Source organism: Calidris pugnax, unplaced genomic scaffold (assembly GCF_001431845.1).
Source record: "Calidris pugnax isolate Ruff unplaced genomic scaffold, ASM143184v1 scaffold54, whole genome shotgun sequence".
NCBI lineage: Eukaryota > Metazoa > Chordata > Aves > Charadriiformes > Scolopacidae > Calidris > Calidris pugnax.
This window is the reverse complement of record NW_015090864.1, coordinates 14,466,193-14,488,692: the sequence shown is the minus strand read 5'-3', so window position 1 is coordinate 14,488,692 and position 22,500 is coordinate 14,466,193. Positions and strand designations below refer to the sequence as shown.

Below are 22,500 nucleotides of genomic sequence, written 5' to 3'. Positions count from 1 at the left end.
TTGAATCCCATCAGTTGATCTGATGTAACCAAAGCTGAAGCAGCAAATTGAGCACTAACAGAATCCAGTGTCTTGGAAACAAAACCCTAAAAAGAACAATGGTAGCAAATATATGTGATTGAGGCTTCCAAAAGTCAGTACTCTCCCCATTTTAAAGCTACACACAAACTAGTAGAACAAAAATCAGTATGTGTAAATCAGAACTGTGGCCCAGTCATTCTCTCAGACCAAACCACCAGCATCTGGTACAACTAGTTAAAATCTGAACTGTGATTTTTTTTCCATGCACTTTTAGCTCCATTACAACAACAGAGAAGAAATCCCCACAACTATTTAAAATACAAAGAAACTTATTTCCAAAGTTCTATGGAACGACATTGTTTCACAGGTCAACTTGTTCTCATGAAATTCCAAACCCAATTCAGAGACTCAGAGGTTCGGATTGCAACAACTTCTGAACCTTTTCTGTGTCCTTCACCACTCTAATCACTACACACTTAGGAATATCAGACACTTCCACAGCTGTATGGAGGACTTATTTAGGAGTTAGCCTTAATTATTAACTAAAAATCGTGCTCTAGAAATCCCCCGCTATCAAGAGGACAATGACACGGCCGGAGATCTCTGCAATTCATATTTCTAAGGCTTTGAAAATTTCATTAATTGACTGACCCATCTTTTTTTTTTTTTTTTGTTAAGAGGGAGCAGAGGCAATGCCTGCCACACTCACCTGCAGTGTCCCTTCTAAACACTTTACAGAATGGCTATGATGTAGATTCAGGCGAAAGCCACTTTCCTGTTGGTTAGTTTCAAGGTTCTATGGCAACAGTTGACAATTAGAGATGAACCCTGGTGGGAAACAATGAGGGATAAATCATAGCACAGACAAATCCCTCACCTGTGATGTGTTGGCAGAGGAATTACTATTTGCTTGCTGTTGATGAATTTGTGCAAGCTGCTGTTTCTGCATTAGTGCCAGTTGCTGTTGATGTTGCTGGTATTGTTCGGCTGTAAATGCTGAACAAAATATAAAACGAGAAAATACTATATCAAAATCTGTAGGTGTTGTGTATATAAACACATCTATTTTATATTCCTAAAAAAAAAATAAAAATAATAATACACCACAGCAAGTTCCTAAGAGCCCTAATGCACCTCTATGGCACAAAGGCGACCATTCTTCTAGAAATTTTTGCTCAAATTAAACCTTCCCTTTTTAAGCTGGCTTTTTTTAGTATCCAGGCTTTAATTGCTCTGCTGCATTTAGCTCAAGATACCACAAAAGGGATAGGAGGAAGGAACCAAAACACATTCAAAACCATCAAAGACTCTAATAACTGATTAAAGAGAAATTACAGGTAGAAATAGCATCGCCGTTTTCACTTTGTGAAACTAGAGCATTTGCATTATTAGTAAAGTGGGTTTATACACAAAACTCAAGAACTGCATGCTTTTAGCCCTCCGAGACAGCACTCTGAAGGGAGCAAGTATCTACAATTAAGATTACTGTTTAGATTAAGATTAATGTTTAGTTGAAAACATTAGACTGAGCATGCTTGCAGCTATCACAGCACAGCACTTCTGCTGGTCTTAATCACACCTGTACAGCCAACTCCAGCAATACAGAACTTGACAGGACTACATCCTTCTCTCGAAAATCTCTAAAAGGTGACCCAGCAGTCAGCCCATCACAAGTCAAGCAGAATTGTATCCAGCTGGCCCACAAGTATCAAACTGGTAAAAACCAGCATTATTAGTACAGATTCACAAGGGGATGCTCAACGGTGCAGGGATGGGGAGTCATTAGTTCACTTCATAAATGTTAGGATTTATTATTTTAATTTATATTTCCAAAAGAAAAGGAAGTCTCAGCTTTCAATTTAGAACTGAATCGAGGCTAGAATGTGAATCCTCTTGCGAATTCAGCCTAGAGTACACCTTTCAGATTTTTATTTCAGTTTTATCTTCAGATTGTACAGGTGTTCTCAAGTAAGTGCTGCAAACGGTATTCATAATTCTAAAATGTGGTGGAAATCACTTTTGGGGAAGTTCACTACTGTTTGGTAACAAATCACTACCACATTTGAATCCTGTTCCCAAATTACAGTTGTTTGTTGTTTCTTTTTTATTTATTTTTATTTTTGTTAATCTACTCCTTCAGGCTGGGTTGCCTGGAGAAAATCTGTTTGTGTCAAAACTATAATCATCTCCTGCTTCTGGATACAACAGGAGAAGAGCAATTCTGAAGAGGAATTGCACCTTATGTATAAATGGCAATCCAAAATAAGAATCAGTATTTGGAAACAAACAGAGCAAACTCTGCTGCACATGCATCTCTCCAGTGTATTTCTGATTTTTTTTTTTTTTTCCCCCAGTGTGTGTAAAACATTGACCATTGTTCCAAAGCCTTCTATTATGTACTGGAAACAGCACTAAATTATTACTGGCACTCTTCTTCCTGAGCACTTAAGTTTGAAATTTTTATTCAGCTGTTACATTCAAGTTACTTTTAAGTACCATTCTTCAGCAAGTAGGGATGGAGCACTTGTTTATACGCCCTAAGTGACAAATGACTTCCCAGTACTCTTGAAGTTAAATCTTACTTCAACTTGCTTAATTTCTTCAACCTTTTAAAGCTACTCCTAGGGGAACAGCATTTATTAATGTCCTTACTAAAAAAATCCAAACTAGAATTCGTAGACCAAATATTCAGGAACTGACTCTTTAGATTTTAATTCTACTTTATATAGAAACTAAAAGCCCTTTAATTTTTTTTTTTTTTTTGAACTGTCACCAAACATAGAGGAAGAAAGCTTTAGCACACAAAGATTAGCGTGGAGGAAACTGAGTAGCAGTAGCAGAGGGAGAAAAATACACGTACTGTTGTGGTATGGACAGATAATTCATTTATATTGATCAGTTAGTAGTAATTCACTAATTAAATGTTAGGATTTATGTATTTTTTTTTTAATTAGAATCAGTACGGTTAAGCTGACAGAGCCAATGACATTGAAGGTTTCATGTACTGGTAAGGTATTTTATTCTACGGTACGACACTGTAAATATATTGCCTAGGAACAGGTCGTTAAGTGATGTCAATAAGGACAACTCTCAGACTGCCAAAGAGGAAAATGGGCAAAAAAGGGATATGTTCTACCACCATCTTTGACTGAATTGAGATTTCCACCTCACTTCTGTTCATTTAAGTAAAATTTATTAATAGTTAGTTTTCAAGCCTTAAGTGTATCTTGGATTTAAGCACAGTCACCTATGTTCGTTTAACCAACTCCAAAATGTTATTTTCTCTTGGAAAAAAATGTAACTAAAGATTGAGTGAGACAAGCTGTGTTCATTTAGGACATCCATTATTTCGGACAGTCTCTAAGTGTTCCCCCTTCTTTTTGGAAGCAATGTTTAGAAGAATTCTAGTTTTCAAGCTGTGCACCAGTCTGTTTCTTTTTAAGTGACCCCTACAGCTCTAAGCTTCCCGCTCTGAGGAAACGTGACACAGCTGTCAAAGTAACCAAGTGACACAAGAACCCCACTATGGCCACCCTCATCTATAGTCAAACTGCTTCTCTTACTTCTGCTCAAATATCCAAACACCACCTCAAGAAGTCAATGGAGATGGCTATTTACCTGTCATATCTGAAAATACACTCAAGAAGGATTTCTTTCAGGTTTTTCAATTTACGTTAAAACATTCAGCAACCGTTTTTGCTCCTCCCCTTATCAAAAGCCTACTAGACATTTCAAAATACTATTTACAACACTATCAGAGATGTATGGTGAGGTTCAGTTGCATCCAGTTAGAAACACAACACTGCCTGGGAAGGAGTGCTGCAAGTTACAGCCTTCTAAAATAATTGGATTGATATTCCTTTTCCATCCCGCAGCGTATCCCGACACGCTCATGGACCAGAAGGAGTTAGAGACGGGAGTGACAAAAGCCAGCTCTTCCCTCTCCATGCTCCAGCAGCACCACATTGAAGGTCTTATCAAAACCACTACTACTGGGAACTACCCAAACCAAAACGAGACACTATTTCTTCTGAAGACCTGCAAACCAGGATAGCACACTTTATTCCTCTTCTGCTAAAAGGCACCATGGATTTTGCTCACTAACACTGTCAGCAGGTTTCTTCCCCTCCTGCTCTCCAAGTACAGTCTACTTCACACTTCAGTTGAAAAAACGAGCCTTGTCACTGGGAAATACAAGTTGCTTCTGAAAACTATCATTCCCATGCACAAAAAAAATGTTTGTATGCACTTTACATGGAAGAACTTCCACCTTTCTAACCTTACACAGACATTTTCTGTGGCACACAGCTGTGACTGGAACTGGGGGAGGCTTTCAGGGGGAATCACAGACGTGCTCAGCAGTGAGACCGCGGGCGCACTGATCGGTGGTGCCTCTACACCTGCAAGAGCCTCTACACCTCAAAGAGCCAGCCCAAGTTCAACTGCCTTTTTTAAATAAAGCAATTTGAATAGAATGCATTGCAGACCATAAAAATATAGCTGCTGTTAATGTGCTAATGATATGGCTTGCAGAGAATACCGCACTGATCGGTGGTGCCTCTACACCTGCAGGCACAGCCCGAAACCCCTCAAAGAGCCAGCCCGAGTTCAACTGCCTTTTTTAAATAAATCAATTCAAGTAGAATGCATTGCAGACCATAAAAACACAGCTGCTAGTAATGGCTTAATCATATGGCTTGCAGAGAATATTTTTTACTTGCCTGCAAAGCCAGGATAGATGGAGCTGCAAAGATGCAAAACTGAGTATCTGATTAACATCCCTTTCTCTAGAGAATCAGTAACAGCGTCCCGAGGAACTTTCTTCAGAACTTTTATTACCTTTTCACATTTTTATTCTAGTGAAGAAAAATGGCACAGCTGAAAATCTTTCATCTGTGTCAGAGAAAAATGGTAAATGTAGAAGTAGCAAAAATGAATGTCGCTTTCTTTTGTGTCACACACTGGTCTTTCTGCCTGGAAAAAACCCAGCAGGGAAGAAGCGAGACCTTTCTGTACCCTTACAGCAGGAACCTGGTGCCCGGTGCCTCAGAAGAGGGCTGCTACACAAAGTTACCTAGTCCTGCTATTACTGGAGACCTTCAAGGCTTTAAAAAACATTAGTAAAGCAACAGAATGTCGCTTTCTTTTGTGTCACACACTGGTCCTTCTGCCTGGAAAAAACCAGCAGGGAAGCAGTGAGACCTTTCTGTACCCTTACAGCAGGAACCTGGTGCCCGGTGCCTCAGAAGAGTGCTGCTACGCAATGTTACCTAGTCCTGCTATTACTGGAGACCTTCAAGGCTTTAAAAAACATTAGTAAAGCAACAGACAACTGATGGACAGCTTCACGTTAAAAAAAAGAGACAAAACACAACATTGAATGGTTAAAGACAACACAGAACAGATTCTTGCTTCAGCAGCCGCAGACAGGAGCGCAGCGTTCAGAGCCCCCTCTCTAACAGCACGGAGGGCTGCAGCAGTCAGGGCTCCAGCACAGAGCAGTGACTGCTGAACCCTGTCCATCTGCTGCATGGGACTGGGACAAAACATCCAGTTTCATCCACTGCACAGAATCCCGCGAGGGGTGGAGGTGGGAATCTCTCAGTCACCACCACCAACACACTATAAATAAGAACATTATTTTTTCAGAATATCTCAACTGTCTCTCATAGCTAAAAACTGCACCTTCCCCCAGAACTTCTCCACATTTTTCCAAGACACTTTCAGTAATTTATGCACATCACCTCACTCCTGGTGTTAACCGAACCCAGCTCCTTTCCTAACCTTAAACATTAGCAACCTTTAAGGCACGACCCCGCCTGGAGTCATCTCGAGATGGTTGTCAGAAGACGGGTTCAGTAATTTATGCAAGTCACCTCACTCCTGGTGTTAACCGAACCCAGCTCCTTTCCTAACCTTAAACACTAGCAACCTTTAAGGCACGACCCCGCCTGGAGTCATCTCAAGATGGTTGTCAGAAGACGGGTAGCTCCAGTTTTACTGAGAGATTAGGCTGCATGAACGCTTCTTACTCGTTACAATTAACACTCAGTTTGCTTCTGAACTTTCTGGTAAAATTCCCAATTGAGTTAAAACATTTCCGTTGAGACAACCTTCAGGATTTTATGTCAGTACATCATGTTACACTGTTACCCTCTTCATTTAACAGCCCAGGACAAGGCAGGCACCTATTCTGCAACTGGATTAGTGCTGTAGTTGTGCAGCAAGAGAAGTGTTTTCTGGCTCACGGACTGCAAAAAGGAATGGGAAGTAGAAGAAAAAGCTTCTGGAGTTGGCAGTTCCGAATACAAGGAAAGAAACACTGTACGTTACTGAGACCAACTCAGTAATGACAGCCTCAGTAATGCCGAGATAAGTCATGCTTAGTGTCTCCTTAGCAACAGCCACAATTGTTGTGCAATAACTCAATTTTTTAACAACACACTCTGCTATGAATATCTTTTCCTATAATCATTTAGATTACTCTAAGAAAGATGTTTGTAATCTTTTGGATAATTACATACACATTTTTTTTCTCAAATTAAGCCACTGACTAGTAATTGTCAATGGAACAATTCCGTTTACACACCTCCCAAATTCTGTGGGATGCTGACACTCAACAGTTGGTAATTTCCAGAGCACAGAGTAGCAGGGATGTTGTCCATGGATTTCTCAAAGCTCCAGAGTTCTCAGCAGTTTTACACTGCAATATAAGACTATTTGTACAGTGCTCACTAGTTTCCCCACAGCATTTAGCCGTGCAGGCCTTACGGTGCCGTCGCTTACGCTCAGCGTCTCTGGGAATGCAAGTCCTTCCCAGCAGGGGCTGAAAGCAGCGAGGGGGGCACGACTGGCTGCACAATCTGTATGAGCAGACAGATCTTGGACTGGAGAACAGCCACAGCCTCCCCCTGGGACCACCGCTACAGGTTTGGCTCTGAGGTGACTCACTAGTTGGTACTCTGCTTCCCTGAAGCAGGAAAATACGGATTTACAAAGAAATTGATCACAAGAAGCAGTTTCCTGAAAACCAGGAAGCATATCCTGGAAGGCAGAAAATGCACGTGTAAACCCCTGCTCCCTCTACCAGCATTCCTTCTCATTTCCTGAATGGAAGATGCTCACTAGATTTCCCAGGGAAACTGAGCAAGTTTTGTGGAGTAAACACAACGACCTATCGAGGTAAGTAATTTTTTTTTTACTAAACATTTTTTAAAAAAAGTTAATAGTGAGAGACTCAAACAGCTTAATTAAACCTTCCAGCAAATGCTTCAGTCCTGCTAAATATCTAAAGAATTAGATATTTAAATGAGAGTAAATTAAAAAAGCAGCTGCTTCGTAACACCAAGTTAAGTGTCTGTTCTCATGAGCAGAAATGTATTTCAGTAGGAAAACTGAAGCATTAAGATTATACTGAGTTCAAAGGAACTCTCAAAATCCATTGAGAGTACTGGATTCCCTCATCCTTCCAGCTGAGGTGCCAGCCATTAAAAAGGCAGTTACTAAAGCTTCCAATTGAGAAATCCCATAAACTACAGAACTGCTAAAGCGTGTGCAAAGATGATATATCATGTTACCATTTTTTCTTAGGTGAAATACATGAAAGCATCACATCCCTGCTGTTTAAGAGCACAATTAGTGGTTACTAATGCCAAAGAGCATGCAAAGCAAACATCATTCACAATACTGAGTAATGCAGAGCATCACATTGCTTATCTCTATCTTATGAGAGATGTTATCGGGCTTACATTGCCTGGTTAAAGAGCTTCTACTGTATAGCAAGTTCTCACCAGTGAATTCGGAAGATTGGAGAGACTTAGAGCCATCAGTGTGATTTAGTATTTGATGCACCAGGCCCAAATCACCTCACTCCTGGTGTTAACCGAACCCAGCTCCTTTCCTAACCTTAAACATTAGCAACCTTTAAGGCACGACCCCGCCTGGAGTCATCTCGAGATGGTTGTCAGAAGACGGGTAGCTCCAGTTTTACTGAGAGATTAGGCTACATGAACACTTCTTATTCGTTTTTGTGCAGCATGGTTTTGAATTGGAACAATTAACACTCAGTTTGCTTCTGAACTTTCTGGTAAAATTCCCAATTGAGTTAAAACATTTCCGTTGAGACAACCTTCAGGATTTTATGTCAGTACATCATGTTACACTGTTACCCTCTTCATTTAACAGCCCAGGACAAGGCAGGCACCTATTCTGCAACTGGATTAGTGCTGTAGTTGTGCAGCAAGAGAAGTGTTTTCTGGCTCACGGACTGCAAAAAGGAATGGGAAGTAGAAGAAAAAGCTTCTGGAGTTGGCAGTTCCGAATACAAGGAAAGAAACACTGTACGTTACTGAGACCAACTCAGTAATGACAGCCTCAGTAATGCCGAGATAAGTCATGCTTAGTGTCTCCTTAGCAACAGCCACAACTGTTGTGCAATAACTCAATTTTTTAACAACACACTATGCTATCAATATCTTTTCCTATAATCATTTAGATTACTCTAAGAAAGATGTTTGTAATCTTTTGGATAATTACATACAAAATTTTTTTCTCAAATTAAGCCACTGACTAGTAATTGTCAATGGAACAATTCCGTTTACACACCTCCCAAATTCTGTGGGATGCTGACACTCAACAGTTGGTAATTTCCAGAGCACAGAGTAGCAGGGATGTTGTCCATGGATTTCTCAAAGCTCCAGAGTTCTCAGCAGTTTTACACTGCAATATAAGACTATTTGTACAGTGCTAACTAGTTTTCCCACAGCATTTAGCCGTGCTGGCCTTACGGTGCCATCGCTTACGCCCAGCGTCTCTGGGAATGCAAGTCCTTCCCAGCAGGGGCTGAAAGCAGCGAGGGGGGCACGACTGGCTGCACAATCTGTATGAGCAGACAGATCTTGGACTGGAGAACAGCCACAGCCTCCCCCTGGGACCACCGCTACAGGTTTGGCTCTGAGGTGACTCACTAGTTGGTACTCTGCTTCCCTGAAGCAGGAAAATACGGATTTACAAAGAAATTGATCACAAGAAGCAGTTTCCTGAAAACCAGGAAGCATATCCTGGAAGGCAGAAAATGCACGTGTAAACCCCTGCTCCCTCTACCAGCATTCCTTCTCATTTCCTGAATGGAAGATGCTCACTAGATTTCCCAGGGAAACTGAGCAAGTTTTGTGGAGTAAACACAACGACCTATCGAGGTAAGTAATTTTTTTTTTACTAAACATTTTTTAAAAAAAGTTAATAGTGAGAGACTCAAACAGCTTAATTAAACCTTCCAGCAAATGCTTCAGTCCTGCTAAATATCTAAAGAATTAGATATTTAAATGAGAGTAAATTAAAAAAGCAGCTGCTTCGTAACACCAAGTTAAGTGTCTGTTCTCATGAGCAGAAATGTATTTCAGTAGGAAAACTGAAGCATTAAGATTATACTGAGTTCAAAGGAACTCTCAAAATCCATTGAGAGTACTGGATTCCCTCATCCTTCCAGCTGAGGTGCCAGCCATTAAAAAGGCAGTTACTAAAGCTTCCAATTGAGAAATCCCATAAACTACAGAACTGCTAAAGCATGTGCAAAGATGATATATCATGTTACCATTTTTTCTTAGGTGAAATACATGAAAGCATCACATCCCTGCTGTTTAAGAGCACAATTAGTGGTTACTAATGCCAAAGAGCATGCAAAGCAAACATCATTCACAATACTGAGTAATGCAGAGCATCACATTGCTTATCTCTATCTTATGAGAGATGTTATCGGGCTTACATTGCCTGGTTAAAGAGCTTCTACTGTATAGCAAGTTCTCACCAGTGAATTCGGAAGATTGGAGAGACTTAGAGCCATCAGTGTGATTTAGTATTTGATGCACCAGGCCCAAAGATGTTTCACTTTCTGAAAAGAAGTTCAAGATTGATTTTACTTAAACATGACATTATTAGACACTATGAGAACATGAATCATTACGCCCTTGATTATGACTACAACAGCCTTACATTTCAGCCCAACAGAGCTTAGGAGTGACATTCCTAACACCAGAACTCTAGACTTAGAAATTATAAACTAGAGGCAAGATCTACATATGCACCTCCTACTTGGTAGTGGATGAAAAAACAGGCAGAAAATAACTAATGAGGATTCTTACTAGCCACTGAATGAAAGATAGAAAAGTTTGCTATATATTTTTATTTGTCTGCCCATTGTTCTTAATATGAATTTGCACTGAAACGTCACAGGGCAGTAGGGGCACACAGAGTTTACTCTGCAGTTATAAACAAGACCGAGCGTTTACACAAGGCCAAAGATCCAGCCCTTGGGAGCAAAGCATCACTCCAACTGGGCTGAAGCTGAATGAGAAAACCCAGTGTAACTACAAAGTCTTAAAGCCTCCACAAGTGCTCAGATGTTGTAGTAAGTGTTGGCTCTTCCCCCATCCCCAATCACATTTCCCAGACTAAAGAGGCTTTTCCTTTTAAGATTTCCTCCTTCAACCAAGCCTAGGGTGGGCTATAAACACCTGTTACTTCCAAGGCCATTTCTTCAACCAGGATCTCAACATCTCAGCCACAGACAGGCCAAGAATGTTAAGTTCCAATGATAACTGAAAATGGCCATCACAGATGCCAGTATTTTTATGATCAAGTTTATCCTGCAATGTGAAAATAAGCACGTAGGAAAGGGAAAACAGTAAAACAGCAGTGTTGAGACTATTATAGATAAATATCTAAAGTAAGCTAGTGATGGCAGGAAAGCAATGAAAAGGTAGGACAAGTCCTACTCCTCTGGTGAGAGGAACTGCCACAAGGATTGAGGAGCTTTCCTCCTATTTCTTCAGGAAAGGGATGCCTGAAGACAGGTGTCAGATATCCTTAATAAGAACATGAAAAAATAGTATAGATCCATCAACCAACATTGTAAATTTGGACAGTGGAGTGCTAATACACATTTGGGAAATGGAAGTCCAGCTCACTATCCTACTAGACCCCCAAGTGTGCAACTTGCTTTTAAAATGCAGATTGAGAGATGCAAATAAACCCATTCAGGTTTACTGGGAAAAAATGTGATTTCTACAGAATTCCCACAGAAAGAGTTACTAAACAGAAAAGAACAACTTGCAGCACATCATCTAAATCTCTTGTTTACAAGAAAACGCAAGGCAAGCTACTCTGGACTCCTTAACTATATTCTGGATGCCTCCAGTTTTTCATATACAGTAAGGTCTACAACCTCAAACATCACAACTCTTGAAGAATTTTCAGTAAGGCTTCTGCTAGAATAGTTAGAACTTCTTCTCAAAGAAAGAATTACAAATTTAGTGAGTAGACTCCAGTTAACTGCCAGCCTCTTCAGTCTTGACAACTTGTAGACTTTTCTTTCCAAAGCGACCCAGCTTCCGGATGAAGAAGACCAAAAAGAACAGAATGCAAGATGGTTGCCTGGAGCTACCTGTGGGGCCTGGGAACCAGTGCTCAAGTCTTTCACTAGTGACTGGTATCTCTGGTCTGCCTCCTGAACACGAGATGCAACAGAATTCTACATGCTGTACAGTTTTATATGTCTCAAACTTTTGATTACCTGATGCAAACATCCACAAATATGAATGTAACTTATTTAACAGTGAGTCTCCAGCAGAAAGCAGTGCCTCTCTACAATGCGATGCATTATATGCTATAATTATATGCTATAATGCGATGCGATGCATCTAAGACTACCATTTGCCTGGCAAAACTAAATCCATCAATTAATCTAACAAGACTAAATTCCAGGAACACAAGTACTTCAGCTGAATATTGCTGCCTACTGTACACTTCAGACTTCAGATACAAGCTCCATCTCCAAAGATTATGATTCAGAAGCTTGACGAGATTGCCAGCACTCCAGGTTCCTTTTCTGAAGTAATTTTGTTGCATTTTGTCCAGAGCGAACTGCTTCCCTACTGAACTAGTTATTCCTCTGCAAGAATCATGCCTTTACACTCTTGCCTGCTTTTAGCAGTGTTCTGTACAACATATGTCTGGAGATCCTTGAATCAGCTCTTTTTGCAAGAAGGCAAAGGATGGTTTTTTTGTAATTCTTCAGTAAGATGAAAAGGAACCACTCTCTTCAAAAGGGATGGTACTTTTCTTGGCCGCTTCATCCTGCTGCCAAAGCCTGTCCCTTCAGCACATAACAAGTTCAGTGCACACTCCATTTTCAAGTAACTTGTAAGGACACTTTTTTTTGATTGTTTTTTTTAAACACATCCCTTCTCAGTTTACACACAAACACTCAATGCAACAACTTCATCTTTCACAGATCTTTTACGCTGAGCACTCTGAAAGCCAGGACCAGAATAACTTGCATTTCTTCAGGGTCAAAGGCACTTCCAAATGTTTATATAAAATGCCTGGCTTTTTGGGACAACCTCTTGCTGATCTTCAGGATGAAAAACAATGCTTTCTGTAGCCAGGGAAGGGTATGTCAGGACACAAAGCTTTTATACTGTGTCCTCTGATTAACAGCAGACCTGAGATACCATTTCAACTTCCTGTCTGGGTTGGCCATATATAACAGACTCGAAAAGCAAGGTTTTCCACAGCAGCTTTTCCACATCATTTAAGGCAGAAAAATCTCAAGACTTCTCTAAACTTCTTTAATATGGAAACAGACAAAACTTATCATGCGATGGGGCACAACAAGCACAGCAACACGACCACCTCTGGCCACTACAGAATCTCAGGATGAGCTTCACCTTAAAGGCAAGCAACATGGTTTGACCACAACTCACAGTGGCAGCAAAAAGATAGAAGTGTTTTTAAAAATAAAGATGCATTAATAAGTGTTTTCTGGTAAAAAGACCGTCTGCCACTTCAAAAATCTAAAAGGCAAAGAGAAACAAATCTTCAAAAATCCACACCCACAACAAACTCTGAGCTTTAGAGACAGCTGAGAAAAAGGAACAGGGACACTGGACAGGGCTGTAAATCTGCAGCAGTGAGAGGTAAGCTTTAGTACAGATGTCAGATATCTGTCGTTCCTCACAGTATTTGCTACAGAACCTAAGAAGACATAACTGGGCAGCTGCAGCCCCAAGTGATGAGCACCTTTGAAGAGGCCAGACCCATACACGACACATAAACACACCTATCCTCTGTGGAGACAATGGATCTGAAAGAATCCTTTAAGAACTGAAAAGACACTAGAAAACAGAATGGCGCCAAGATGAACCAGATGGTACGCTCCTTCCAAACACCGAAACAGACAATCATTGTTACACCACATAGACACAAACTCATGTACACCTCCAATGCTACAACAATCCCAATTAAGATTATAAATAATGCTACTGGTACAATCTACCTGGTCATTTTAATAACAAGTGACTTACCCAAAGACTGTGGTAACTGATTTGAAGTCTATCTATGAATACAGACAGTTATAGTCTTTCTTGACTATTTCATTGCTGTATCAAACCCTAATAAAAATATGAATCTAAACTCCACAACCTTTACATCCAGAGAATCTTGGACTACTAACTTGAATATTTTATGCAGATGATAAACCACCTATATGCAATTCCAAGCACAAATTAATTTAATATGCTAGGTACTTATTATATGTACGCATTACTTTCCCACAGGCTTCAAAATACAACCACACAATTAAAACATTGTACAGCACTCATTAGCAGAAATAACAATTGCATTCAATTCCTAAATGATGTAGATAAATATCTTAATCGCCTATTTAAGGAAAATAGATTCTGTGGGGGTGTGTGCGCGTGTATTTTTATATACACACACACAAATACATATACTTCAAACTCAATCAGCAAATTTCTCACATCTACGTGATTTTCAGAAGTAACTTATTGCCCATTAATACTTTCTAGTGTATTTATAACCGATTCATCACACATTGTTATCACACTAGCAACCTGACTACCATTTTATCACAGTTCAGACTGGCCACTGGACAGAGGATGCTCTCATTCAGCTCTGGACTTGGTTTACTCATTTGAAACATTGGAGGGGCAGAATTTGAACACCAGAAGCCATTCTTCAATCACAACCCAGAAGAATCATCAGTTTTAGCCCTAATACATTTCCAGCAAGAGGAATCATAAAAAGAGAAAAGAATGGGGAATGGGGACAAGGACCTACTCTAGGACAGCAGGTTGAGGAAGCATGAAGTAAAGCAGCAGAATGAAGCTGCCCACTAAGGTCAAAAATGCAAGGAGGAAGAATTTTCAGAAAAAAAGCACCTGTTGGTGCAAGGAGGAAAATACACTGGAGAACAGAAAGACTAAATTCATCTGATACCAGGGTAACACTCTTTGCTTGAGCAAATCTCCAAAACATCCCACAATCTGGGGAGTTTATTAGGTAGATGCATCTCTCTCCACCCCACTCCTACACTATCCAGATTTTTAAATTTATTTCCAAAGGCATAATTCAAAATGGAAAGGAAAACATGATTCTAGAGACTCCTAACAAAATGGTGATGAAATTTTGAAGTTGTCAAAAAAGGTCACTTTCTATAAAAAGATGACGTTTAATGTACTAACGGATCAAAATTTGTTATTTAAGCTACATTCTAACTACGTAAATACCCATTTTTCAGTGCAAAGAAGCCAATATAGAGAGTGCTGCTATCCAATTGTATTCCAGTTAAAAACCAATGAACACTACATCAAGTTTTCGTAGAGTCAGGTCCTCAATTCTGTAATTCAGGTTCTGGAAGATGTAACCTGCCACTTGCTGGCAAGATGCAGATGCGATCAGTTCGAGAGTTTTGCCAAGTATGAGCAAATGCATCACTGGGGGTGGGCTGGGTTTTTTTGGATGGGAAATGGCATTTAATTTAATGTAAGTTCAAAGAAGAATTCATAACATGCCAGGATTTTAAATGCAAACATTTTAACTACGCATTTCCCATGACCGCCACACCTTGTACTAGAAAAAATTTGGAATGAAATATTTATATCAATATTTCAATCACTTAATTTTAGAAATACAGATGTTCAGAGTCAATTTACACCCTACACAATATCGGTTTCTAAACCTTCATATTTCTAAAACTGTCATTACATACCAAGGTAACATTTGCATAAATTTGAGACGCAGAACACTACTGCTAGCAATACATACAAATTAACATTCTATGTAGCAAATAAAGAGAAAAAGTGAAGATGGGCTGTTACCATCAAAATAGACCAGGATGTAAAGTACGGATGACCTAATAATATTCCGGATTGTCTGAGCCAAGTTTAAAATTTCTAGAAGCAAGTTTGTCAAAATAAACATACCAAGATGTGCTGAACCACTGCTACTTTTACTTTGTATAGAGGTACTGCATGTCTGGGTCCCGGGTTGTGCTGTGCCTGTTCGATTTATACCCCTGTATAATTTCCTACAGGAGAGTTCATCATTGTCACTGTCATGTAGGGATGGTGTCCGAGGCCTAAAATGCCGCCATCTACATGATTTGATATTGACTAGTATCTGACTGAGGTCTTTCGAGAAAGATTTGTCCGAGGTATTTGTTTCTGAGGTATTGGCAAATTGACTGATTGAAGATTGTTGTGATGAGGAAAACATTTCCAAATCCAGCTGATGAAATGTGTTATCGTAGTCCGAATGCGCTCTGTCTAGTAGCACCCTAAAACAGGAAAACAATGCAGAATTATACACTGCTAAGAAAATACCAAGGAAGTCACCCGTTTGCTTGTTGTTGCTTGTTCTACAACAGTTTTGTGTTTTTTCTATCCCTTTGTCATCCACAAGCACACATGGCAAACAGACACGATGCATGACTATTATTTTACAGTAAGTAGTACATTTAGGTTTCTCTTCACATGTATATTCTAGCTTTTACTGTTTGAAGAGCTGATGTACATCACCATGGCAAGACACAGCAACAACATCTACGATTTTTTTTTTCAAATCATCAGGCTGGAAGACAGAGTTCCACAATGTAAAGAACAAAACCCTAGAGAATAATATAAAAATGCTTAAGTAACTAAAAAGTGATTCAAATGCCCTCCCCTGAAGTAACTTCAGTTTAAAAGCCCTATTCCCATATATACTGAATATACCTACAGCCATCCCAATGCAGTGGCAAAGTTGCACATTAACTTCCAAATTCCCTTGCAAGATCCCTGTAAGAGCCTTCAGCTCCCATTTGGATTTTGCTGATACGTCAATCGACTTGCTAATATGTGAAAGGGTGCTGAACCTTAATCTGCGCATCAAATCACTTTCTTGCATTTTTTAAAAATTAAAATTTAATACCAATGTCCTGTCTTAAGGATATCAGACAATTTATATACAATTATTTTCTTAAAGATAGCCCCTGAAGTAACTTCAGTTTAAAAGCCCTACTCCTGTATACACTGAATATACCTACAACCATCCCAATGCAGTGGCAGAGTTGCACATTAACTTCCCAATTCTCTTGTAAGAGCCTTCAGCTCCCATTTGGATTTTGCTGATACGTCAATCGACTTGCTAATATGTGAAAGGGTGCTGAACCTTAATCTGCGCAACATTTAGGTTTCTCTTCACGTGTATATTCTAGCTTTTACTGTTTGAAGAGCTGATGTACATCACCATGGCAAGACACAGCAACAACATCTACGATTTTTTTTTTCAAATCATCAGGCTGGAAGACAGAGTTCCACAATGTAAAGAACAAAACCCTAGAGAATAATATAAAAATGCTTAAGTAACTAAAAAGTGATTCAAATGCCCTCCCCTGAAGTAACTTCAGTTTAAAAGCCCTACTCCTGTATACACTGAATATACCTACAACCATCCCAATGCAGTGGCAGAGTTGCACATTAACTTCCCAATTCTCTTGTAAGAGCCTTCAGCTCCCATTTGGATTTTGCTGATATGTCAATCGACTCACTAATATGTGAAAGGGTGCTGAACCTTAACCTGCGAGTCAAATCACTTTCTTGCATTTTTTAAAAATTAAAATTTAATACCCATGTCCTGTCTTAAAGATATCAGACAATTTATATACATTTTCTTAAAGATATGGAAGGACATGTAAGAAATAACACTTATATACTGAAAAATTATTAAATTGATTTCAATGAAGATGCTTAGAAGCAAAATTCCTGAAGTCCTTAATTCCTTAATGTTTTTGACAATATTTGAAATTTAACAGTTGTCGTCACTTTCAATCATGCCTCCCAAAATTCTCCTCTACCACTGGCAAATCACCAAATTTGGTCCAAGCTCAGAAAAGCATTTTCTGAAAAATGTGATTTTTGCTATTTTTAAATACTACTATTTAAAGAGAACTATGCAAATCATTTAAATACAAACCAGCAGTCACAACTGAAAACATACATATATTTTTCACCTCAGAACTTAGCAGTGCCAGCAATAAAACACACCCTAGAAGTGTTTAAGAAAACAGTATTAAAGCGGCTTCCCCTCCTGCAACACAAAAATGGAGACATTAAGCAGCTAAGGGAACTTGTATCAAATGGAAGCATTTTAAAAGTCAATGTCTCTAATGTCTCCATTTTTGAGGTTTGTGGTTTTGGTTTTTGGTTGGTTTTTTTCTTGTTCTGGGTTTTGTTGTGTTCTTTTTTTTTTTTTTTTTTAAACTTTACCTTTTATGTCTTATTGATTGTTATTTTCTTTTTAAATTTTAATTTTGAAAACCAGCAGCAATTATGTAGCACTTACCTTCCACCACGGCCGACCCGTCTTCGTGCAAACCCGATACACCTCTGGGGTACAGTGAGGGTGGTTAAGCAGTATCTGTAACGCACATCTCCTAATCTTCCCTCCTTAGGGCTACTCCATGGCCAGTTGCCAGGTTGGTCTAAATGAGGCTTAAAATAATTTTAAACAATTAAACACAAGATGTTTTCCCACAATGACGCTCTGTCTTATGATACATAAAAGGAATTCTACTTACAGCATAGTACTGACAGCCTGCTTTCCTACGGAAGGCAAAAGGACCATCGGGATCATTTTCTTCCTCAGCCTCCGAAGAACCAGACAAAACCTTTAAAGAGAGGATAAGCAGTGATATTAGTAAATTTGGGAGTTTTACTTCTGTTCTCTCCCCAAGAGCAGCACAGAACTCTGGAGGTCCTACCTGGGAGAGAGGTTCTTCATCTGAGCTAGGGAAATCATACTGATTCAAATCTTTAGCATTGAAGACTGGCAGTGCAGCAGGACTTGTCTGTTGAGGAGTAGCAGCAGCAGACGAAGGTAAGACTTTTGGCTTCTTCTCGTACTTCCTTTTGGGTCTAATAACATCAGGTTTATCTTGCTGCGAGAAAAAAAAGCAGCATGAAATTAGACACATGAGCAAATTTGATTAAAACAGGAGTTTTAGAAAACTCATACTGTTTCATTATCATCTTGATAGCAAAGCATGCAGTCATGTCATTAATATCTGTATTTCTTTTCCAGTAATCTAAACTTTTAACAGACAAGGTGGAATCAACCCGTGCTAGATAAAACAGTAGTGGTTAAGAGAACAGTACTACTTCGGAAAAGTAAACCAAAATATATACAATAATCTCCATGAGACACCTTTTATTTTCTAACATTTTAAATTAATAGACATTTATGCAGTGTTAGGGAACTACTAAGTACCAAACAACGCTTTAAAGGCAAAACTAGAAGTTAAGACTTCTCAAAGATAACTAGAATCTCAGAAAATTCTCTAAAAATTAAACACATTTCCCCACACTATGCGAAGGCAAGTTTAAGTGCATTTCCCATTTCCAAGGAACAGATTTCTCTCAAGTTGTGAGACACTGCACCGACCCAACATCGCTAACGGGTACGTGCACTGTTACAGTTACAATGCTCTGTCAATGGAAGCAGTCACTGATTCAAGGCACCTTGTCAGATTCAGAACAGCCTTTGGACAGTCTTCAGTTATATGATGTCTTTGTTTAAAATTCAAATTATACCTCAGCATTTCTCCTGTGTTACCTGACCTATTTAATATGCTCAGTTGTTGGCACTGTAGCTATGCTTTGTATGACACAAAATTAAAGCCTGCAGAAAAAAAAATGCTGGTCAGCTGTCTATGTCAAATAAGATTATCCGATACTTTACTTAAATACAAACCCAGTCAAAGATACACAGCATGCTGGTAATATCAGTGGATCTTTTTTTTTCCTCTTTTAAATAAAGCACATCCAAATCAGAAAACAACTCTCTAGATTAAAATAACTATGTAATTTAGGACAAGATACAGATTTCACCTCATTAGACCTATCTTTGCAGTATCTAGGTAATAAATACAGCTTTGCTCAGGATATCCTAACTTTATAGATTGTGTTAGAGAAAAATGTATCCCCCAGAATAAGAATACAATTGCACGTATCCTTTTGTCTGTACTTCATCTATAACTCTTTATTTCTGCCTTGAGGAGTGGCAGCAGCCTGTACGTTATCCTCATAACTCTAACAGAACAAAGCATTTTATTCCAATTGCAGCTTTGCTAGTTTATTTCCAGTTTCAAAAAGCTTCCCCCAACCTTCCATCCTAAAATGCTGTATCTTGCATGTGTAACAGCATGAACTAGTAACTCCATTACTGACATTACTCACTTTAACTTTATATTCTTTCAGCTCCATAGCTTCTTGGTGTTTAAAAGGACTGCTGTTAGTCACAGGAATGATGGGAATAGCATAGGTAGGTTTAATGGGCTGCCGCTGTGCCATGACCTCAGACATGATCTCTCCACTGTAGTCACCCAAATTATACCTGAAATCAGAATTTTTTCTTTATTTGTTGGAACATTTGCAATATATGCCTGGTAAAAAATTGCACAACACAGAGAAAACACAGGCTAATGCTTGAAACTTGGGGGAAAGGGACATCCAGGATAACAGCAAAAAGTGCAGAAAGTGTTGTTCCAGAGAAAGGGACTAGTAACACAAACTTCATTGCGAGGACTAATGCTGACAAATAAGTAAAAAGGGTAAGTACCCCCTAAAGCTTGTAAAACACCTCCAAAAGATTAATATTGTGAAGGAAAGAAGCAGAAACAGGAAGGAAAGAACGGGTTTCTCTCGATTAATATTGTGAAGGAAAGAAGCAGAAACTAGAAGGAAAGAACGGGAGAGGGTTTCTCTTCCCACTCACTTGGGGACAGGTAACATTTTAAAACATACATTTATCACCCCAAAGGTTTCAGTCAGTGAAGCAGAACGCCTTTTTCATGAATCCTCCCTCTTTTGTGTTACGGAATAATTTCACAATAAGCAGATCCATGAGACACATTACATTTCAAGTCTTGTGGGAAGTGCTGAGCTGAACTGCAGTTTTCCATTCTGAGCAGGGCATTAGAGTCTTTCCTCTATTCAGCAGCTTATTTTCTTGAGAAAGCTACCAGAAAATCTTTGAGATTTCTCTCTCCTCTATTTCTGCTTAAAATGGTCAGTGCTTGACATCCCCACTCACTTGGGGACAGGTAACATTTTAAAACATACATTTATCACCCCAAAGGTTTCAGTCAGTGAAGCAGAACGCCTTTTTCATGAATCCTCCCTCTTTTGTGTTACGGAATAATTTCACAATAAGCAGATCCATGAGACACATTACATTTCAAGTCTTGTGGGAAGTGCTGAGCTGAACTGCAGTTTTCCATTCTGAGCAGGGCATTAGAGTCTTTCCTCTATTCAGCAGCTTATTTTCTTGAGAAAGCTACAGGAAAATCTTTGAGATTTCTCCCTCCTCTATTTCTGCTTAAAATGATCAGTGCTTGAAGAAGTTGCCCCACTAGAGACATTCAACTTGTCTAGTTCCTAGGAAGTCAGTCTAAAAAGTTAGTTTTAGAGCTTTAAAACACTAACTGAAAACACTTGTTTTCAAATATGGATGCTTAAGCTACAGAAGTCTATTAAAATTCTAAGTATCAACCTAAAGACCAACTCCACATTGCAAACGCGATTCTCGGTTAATTGGGAAAGTGACAGTTGACAGAACAGAGCATTTGGTCTTCGGCACAGCTGACAAACAGGATTTCAGAAGCAGCACTAGAAGATGACTCACAGAACAATATTTTATACCCTATGAAATGCTTATTTGTTTTCCTCAAGAGGGTAACAGACCAAGCTTTACTAAAAAAGAATAGCAATAACGAAGAAAAAGGAGAATGGTAATGATTGGAAACAGCCTTAATATTAGCTGGGATTTCCTTAACCTATGCATTTCAGTTTAACACTGATTTCCAAATGAATTTACCCAAAACCATGATCTCTCTTCCTGTGTAATATGTAGGACACATACATATATTTGAATACATGTACACACGTAATAAAACAGTGTAGATTGGTGTGACAAGTCACTTTACCATAATAAACAACTTCCTTATGTATTATTTTGTTCTCCATAGCCGTATGTGAAAATATGCTATCCTGTACACGTGAGTCTAAATACTTATTTTAAAAAAAAAAAAAAAAAAAAATCTCCATTTTAAGTATTTGTGGGAATCAGAATACAAGGTAGTTTCCAAAGCTTTCTGCAGCAAATTTTCAATAAATATTACCTCTTTTCCATAATTTCCAGTGTTAAATGCAGCAACTCTCTCTTGCTTTTTTCCCTCCTCTTTATCATCTCCAGGATGGTTACTGCACGACTCAGATCTCGACGCAGCTTAAGCATCTTCTCATAAGATGCTTCATCATTTTTTCGATTCTGTAGATACATAGTGTATATGTTTCCCCACATCATTTAAATTAAATAATCTGAATTAAATTCTAAATATTTATGTATATTAAAAAGACCCACAATCTAAAACAAAGAGAAGCATGTGCACGTTATCAATGAGCTACAGCTTACCAATACCTTACATAAGTTTAGCAATAGATTAAGAGAAAAAATAAATTCAAAGTTTCATTCAATAGTTCTCCTAAAGTAGTTTCTCTCATATTTTTACCCCTGCAAATTAAAACAAAAGAACATCCCAACTTTTATTGTTTAGTAGAATTTTTTCTTTACATAAGCTACTTTCTGAAAGGGGGAGAATGAAGAGAAATAAAGCAGAGGGAGTTATTGATCTACTTACTTTCCGTGTCTGCATCTTTTCTGTTCGTCTTCTAAAAGCAACGTAAGGGTCATTTGTGCTGGAACCATCTCGCTTCTCTTGTTTCACTGCTGGGATCAGAGAGGGACCTCGACAGTTTTTCCTCTTTTTAATCCAGTACTCATACACTTCTCTGATCAATTCATCGTCTTCCTTCAGCAACAGCTTGGCCTCTTGCAGGCTGACTGGCTAAATGTAAAATCCAGCATGTCACTTTCATACAGCAACGTACAGAATGCGCATTTTAAATCCTTTACTCAAAGTACCACTGTACCTGCTGACCGCTGCCCTTTTCCAGTCTGTCTATCATCTCTTCAAATTGCAAAGGAGAGATGTCCATTCGTTTCTTCAACTTATTCACAAAGATCTCATCTTCCGAATCCAAGTCATAATCCGGCTGCTCAGCATCCAAACTAAAAGCTAAAGGA

General features: G+C 39.0%; 1 protein-coding gene across 4 annotated transcripts in view; it reads right to left on the bottom strand.

Annotated features, from left to right (window-relative positions):
• EPC1 (enhancer of polycomb homolog 1 (Drosophila)) overlaps positions 1 to 22,500 on the bottom strand; it is a 72,820-nt gene that overhangs the window by 3,302 nt on the left and 47,018 nt on the right. Inside the window, exons 6-14 of one of the 4 annotated variants that reach the window (XM_014944996.1) lie at positions 19,593 to 19,749; positions 18,119 to 18,295; positions 17,936 to 18,025; positions 17,701 to 17,849; positions 15,303 to 15,655; positions 9,827 to 9,910; positions 899 to 1,017; positions 731 to 817; positions 1 to 86 (exon numbers count right to left, since the gene is read on the bottom strand). The exon at positions 1 to 86 is cut by the window's left edge and continues 56 nt beyond it. In XM_014944996.1, the coding sequence (XP_014800482.1) occupies positions 1 to 86; positions 731 to 817; positions 899 to 1,017; positions 9,827 to 9,910; positions 15,303 to 15,655; positions 17,701 to 17,849; positions 17,936 to 18,025; positions 18,119 to 18,295; positions 19,593 to 19,749 (1,302 nt within the window). The remainder of the gene's footprint in view (positions 87 to 730; positions 818 to 898; positions 1,018 to 9,826; positions 9,911 to 15,302; positions 15,656 to 17,700; positions 17,850 to 17,935; positions 18,026 to 18,118; positions 18,296 to 19,592; positions 19,750 to 22,500) is intronic. The other 3 variants (XM_014944998.1, XM_014944997.1, XM_014944999.1) reach the window with 3 other exon arrangements.